This window comes from Pyricularia pennisetigena, chromosome 3 (genome assembly GCF_004337985.1).
Source record: "Pyricularia pennisetigena strain Br36 chromosome 3, whole genome shotgun sequence".
In the NCBI taxonomy this organism is placed as follows: Eukaryota; Fungi; Ascomycota; class Sordariomycetes; order Magnaporthales; family Pyriculariaceae; genus Pyricularia; species Pyricularia pennisetigena.
The window spans coordinates 5,233,908-5,239,129 of NC_043742.1; the positions used below are offsets into that span (position 1 = coordinate 5,233,908).

Below are 5,222 nucleotides of genomic sequence, written 5' to 3' on the forward strand. Positions count from 1 at the left end.
GCAAAAAGACCAAGATGAAGCTGATTCCGTGACTAAAGAGAAAAAGGTCAAGCGGGAGGAGCTTGAGAAGGTCACGACTTTGGTCTCGGCGTCTTGCACCTCCAGAACCCAGGGTGGGATGGTGCCGTGCCCGTTGATTCACTGCCTGCGTCCCCCCATGTCGTTCCATCCGGACCCTGAAGCGGTTGGAAAGCTGCTGCTTGAGCGCGGGAGCAAGTTCGAGCCGCATGCCGGACAGCGTTTTTGTTCAATGCCGCGGTATCGCCCTCGACGACGCTTTCAAGTCGCGCATCCACGTGTCGCTGCGCTACGGCGACCTGCCCGCCTCCAGCCGCCTCCGCATCTGGCGCAACTTTCTGGCCGCCGTCGACCGCGGCTACGAACGTCTCGCCGACGGGGACAACAACAACTTTTCAATACCCGGGCTTTTTGATATAATCTGACCCGATAGCTCTATACCCTGCCCAGTCCTCCCCCGAAAGCCATCTGGATTTCCATGATCTGGCGCAGCTGGTCAAAATCCAGCTTCCGCCTCTTGTGAGCCGCGAGGCTCTTTGCCGTCCGGACGAAGTTATTGATCTGCCGACCGTTGATCTGTAATTTTGTTCTTGCATCGTTCAACTCACTATATATCCATGGTCAACAGCCCGTGATTGCAGGTCGATCAGGGCAACATTGGAAGAGAGCTAAATCTGTTATTCTGCAATTGCAATGAGACCTACCACTTACATGCGTCTTCTGGCTCAACCGGACTTGCTGAGATTCACTGCAAGACAGATGATCATGCCGGGAAAACCTAACGGCCACAGCTCTCAAACCCACCTCCAGCCAGCCCAAGATATAATAAGTAAGTAGTCCGTGTTATTGTATTTGACGTCCATCTGTTTGTTCATCTACAAAGCCGTGCCGGGCGGGTGAGCATAGTAAGGGGTTCCTAATCCTGGCTGGGCTCCAGGTAAAGCTTCAGTTGCAGCCTGTGCCGGTGTAGCAGGAGCCGGTGACGAAACCCTGCGCGATCCTGGCGTTGACAGCATCTGCAAATTGTGCCCACGAACCGCTTCGTCGCCCGCCCGGTCTCTTGTTTTCCTGTCCCGGGGCCGCCTGTGTCGTAGGCACAGCCAGACAATGACGGCGGTCAGCACGGCGATGATGAGCAGTCCACCGATGGCTGCCCCGGCTACGACGCCGGCAAGATTCGCCGTGTCTCTGTCGGCCGGCTCATTGCCGGTTGGATCCGCGGCGGTGGGGACACTTCCACCGCTCGGCGTCGTGGAGGAGATGGCGCCTGTGAATGAGGACGACGAGCTTGTGCGTTCCGCGTCAATGACGAACTGGGGACGGTCGTTCATGTACATTACCGTGCTGGTCTTTCCGCAGGCCAGCAGCGACCTCGCAGGAGGCTCCGTCCACAGATATGTCAGGCATGCCGGGTACTCGGCCGAAGAGCTACAGTGGGCAATAGTTGGGACCGAGTTAGCTGGGCAACTTCCAGTCTTCCAACAGGTAGGGGCACAGAAGGGAATCAGCAGGACCAACCAGCATCCAGTCAGACCCCCCAGGCTGGTGCATTTGCCGAGCTGCTGGGCCTGGTAGTCGAGGCATACGGAATGTAGGACCGTCCAGGGGTACGAGTGGCAGGCAACAACGCCTTGGTCTGTGACGCACGACCATGGCTTGTCGCATGTGAGTGGCAGCGCTAGAAGAGATGGGTGCCATGTAGTCAGCTTGAGATTTGAAAACTGTGTTTCTTGGACGTGACTTGCTGTGTTTTTTTTTTTTTTATCTTCTTTTTTTCCACCCTCCACCCCCAGACTACCCGGGACCAATAACAAAGCCAACTCACATGAAGTTCCGTTAAACCACCCGCACGTCTGCGAGTTCAGCCAGGTGTTGTTTCGGCTGCTGGTCTCGTCCTGTTCTCCCAACGGATTTTGGAACGCAGTCACCCCGGCTGCGAGATCTGGAGCTGTCGTGGGGTTTGGGCTCGCATCAGTGACGTCGCTTGCACGCTGGGGCTGACAAGAATGTGAATGGTTCATTGGTTGATGCAGCAACAAGAACCATGAGAATACAGCTCAGGAGTTTATTGATTTCAAGGGTTTCGAGGAATAAAGATAAGAAAAAAAATACAAAAAGCCGTTGTTTGGCACAGAAACAGACTAGACAGATTTCCAAAGATGGGTTCTTATTTATGCAAACAGGAAACACTGATCAAGATTTGAATGTGTTACCACAGAGTTGATGTGACATAACCCTTACAAACACGAGACTAGACAGTATCCCAAGCTCAATCACCGGCAGAACCGACATCAACAAACTCGCGGCATACCATGTACTAAAGCGGCAAACACCAGCATAACAAGCAAACGACCCAAGGCTTTTCCAACCCCACAAAAGCTAGAGTACGCCTTTTCATACCGATTCGGCCCGTCTAGACTCGTGCCAGGCGTCCCAGTCTGGCTTTTTGAACCGCACCTTGTTCTCCTCAAACTTACCGGTCCCATCCGGCAGGACAATGTCCCAGCCAATGATGGCATTCCAGGGAATCCTGGAGTTGTACAACGGATACACGACATAGTGGAAATGGTCCAAGGGGAACGCTTTGATGCTCTCCTTGTATTTGGCATAGCCTCGCGTGAGCTGCCGTTTGATGAAGCTCGCTTCGACGTAGTAAACGTAATATATCTGCTGTTTACGCTTGTATATCTGCCCCGAATTCCACCAGGCATGTGCTGGCTCGACATGGGTTGTTATCCACGGGTCGGCCGGGTCGGCTCGAGCGTGCCCTGTCTCCTCGGTCTCAAACCAGATGTGCCCGGAGTACGAGACGCCTGAGTTGGAGCGGCCGTCGGCGCGGCTACGTATGCCGTTGACCATGAAGACTTGAGGCGGGGTGAGGGGACTTCCTACGTAGACCCTATCGGGGAAGGTTGGAGCTGTGCCGCCTTGAACACCGGCGCGTTGGGCAGCGACGCGGTTGCTGACGCCATCATTGGCAGCGAAACTGCCTGGTAGCGATGAAAGAACGGCCAGAGCGGCGACCAGGGCGAAGTTTAGCATTATTTCCGATTGTGTATTTGTATTACAGAAAAGATTTGAACTTGGATGTATTAGATTATTGTGCAATTAAGAAACAAGAACCGGCCAAAGCCAAAGATAAGGAAAAAATAAACATGGATGTTTGGATGGAAAGGAAATTAAAAAGGAAAGAAAAGACAAACAGAACAAGCCGAAATGCCAAAAGCAAACAATTTATACTTTGGAGAGCTGCTGGGCAAACGAATAAAAGTCCCGGACTGAGCGAGGGTCAAGACTCGATTGATATTTGAAAATCCTTGTGGAAATGCTCAAAATGGTGCCAGTCTATTTAGAATAGAACATTAAAGTTGATATCAATTACAACTACGGATTAAACCATGCGCTATGTATCGACAAATTGTTCAGCTTTCTGGGAACGCCCTGTAGTAGCGTTTCTATTTTGGTCAAAAAAAAAGGCTGTTAGCTTAAAATATGTACCATCGGGGGACTCCGAATCCCGAATGGTAACTGCGTCGGACTTTTTTTTTTCTGAATTCAGTGCCTAATAAAAAGACTTAACAGCAATTAAATATCACTTGTCTTTTATTACCGAGCCAAACAAAGAAGTCCATCTAATTGTTAAACAACAAGGAAATCCATAATGGCATATGTACACCTACGGCTTTAACCGTATGTCTAGAAGCGTGGGGAAATTCACTCAGAGAATCGGAATGTAATCTTATTTAATATAAGCAAAGGCTATTTCTGTTTACTGCTGAATCCACAACGGCTATGAGTAACATCTGTTCACAATGGCCATAGTTCTCTTCAAGGATGTGCTGTATCTAGCCTTAGTCATATCCCGGTATCAGGCCTTGACCGACGTTAAGCTTTTGAGCGTGAGAGCATTAGCATTTATGCAATTATAATTATTCTTGTAGGACTTGAGCATAATCTCCCCAGAGAATAATAGAAGTCTTAGGGGTATGGACCAGCGCAAAGCGGAACAAAAACTTTAAATAAATCAAAGACTCATAACAGGGGCGTAGATATCTGAATACTTGTAGCTTTGTGTCTTTGAGTCTGTTCGGGATTAAGAGTCTTTTGTGTCTTGGCGTATCTCGGAAAAGGCGGGCTTGGCTTGGTTACCTTGCACCGTAGGGGTTTGATTCATGCTTGAAATTCAAAAAAAAAAAACCAAAAAAAAAAAAAAAACCAAAAGGTATATCGATGAGATTATACCCCAAGTAGGATCTGTTTTCAAGCGTCAAGACAAAACACAACCCTTGTTCCAAGTCCCTTGAGTAAGTTGAGTTATTGTCTCTAGCTGGACACGTTGTGAATCTCAAAATGGGGTCGACAAGTATAGGTTAAGAATTGTAACTTTAGCGCTGCCCATAGTTTAAGTTTTTCTCAAAGGCTCAGATCAATCAACAAGTATTGGAAAAAGCTTTTTTTAAACACCAGGAGACCAAACGACCTTTATTAAATTACTTTCTATACCGGATTGATAACGGTTCAACCCTCTGTCTAGTATAGTCATGACTGAGAGCCTGGACAGCTAATAAACCAAAACTACAGCACTGCTCAATATGTACAGAGGCTCACTTGATAATACTACTACAAACAGAGAAAGAGCTTGCTTTATCGCTCAAACCCACATGGCGGAGGAGAAGAAAATAAAATCAAAGACTTTGACAATCCACCTAGTATAATCACAAAGCACTTGAAGCCAAACTTAATACATAGTTTGATTTTCGAAAGCTGTCGGGATAGTAAAAGCCATCAACATGCTTTTTTTTTAGCTTGCAGTATATGCTTATCTTTTCCGCCAAGGCCTTCTTCCCAAGGCTCCCTCGTCACCTCCGTATAATGCCAAAGCGTTCAAGACTCTGTTTTCCTCTTCCAGCGAACAGCGGGACTTTCACCTCTCCGATGGACCTGTCACACAGAGTCGTAGAGTTGCGGCACCAAGAAGTTTATTTACATCCCACAACGATTGCCCAGATTGCAAGGATGGGCGAGGCAGCTAATAAAAGCCTGCCAGTGTTTGATGCATAGAAAAAAAAACGTCGATCAATCATGATGAGTAGTCTGATAGACAGTCTAAACGATAAATGCCGATAGAACAATGCTATAGCCAAGGTGCAAGTGCGGCAATGATTGGCGGCTGGTGTACAGTTACAAAAAAAAAAAAAAAAAAA

The 5,222-nt window shown here is 48.3% G+C and overlaps 2 protein-coding genes across 2 annotated transcripts; one reads left to right on the forward strand and one right to left on the reverse strand.

Annotated features, from left to right (window-relative positions):
* Positions 1–227: 227 nt before the first annotated feature.
* On the forward strand, positions 228–600 carry PpBr36_03204 (uncharacterized protein; the record flags this gene model as incomplete). The annotated part of the gene is made up of 2 exons (XM_029890379.1): positions 228–384; positions 452–600. 2 exons carry the CDS (start codon positions 228–230, stop codon positions 598–600), a joined length of 306 nt encoding a protein of 101 aa, XP_029754123.1.
* A 293-nt stretch (positions 601–893) lies between these two features.
* Positions 894–3,060, reverse strand: PpBr36_03205 (uncharacterized protein; the record flags this gene model as incomplete). Its single annotated transcript, XM_029890380.1, has 4 exons — positions 894–1,446; positions 1,537–1,696; positions 1,844–2,015; positions 2,419–3,060. The coding sequence occupies 4 exons, from the start codon at positions 3,058–3,060 to the stop codon at positions 894–896; spliced, it is 1,527 nt and encodes a 508-aa protein (XP_029754122.1).
* Between the last annotated feature and the right edge of the window lie 2,162 nt (positions 3,061–5,222).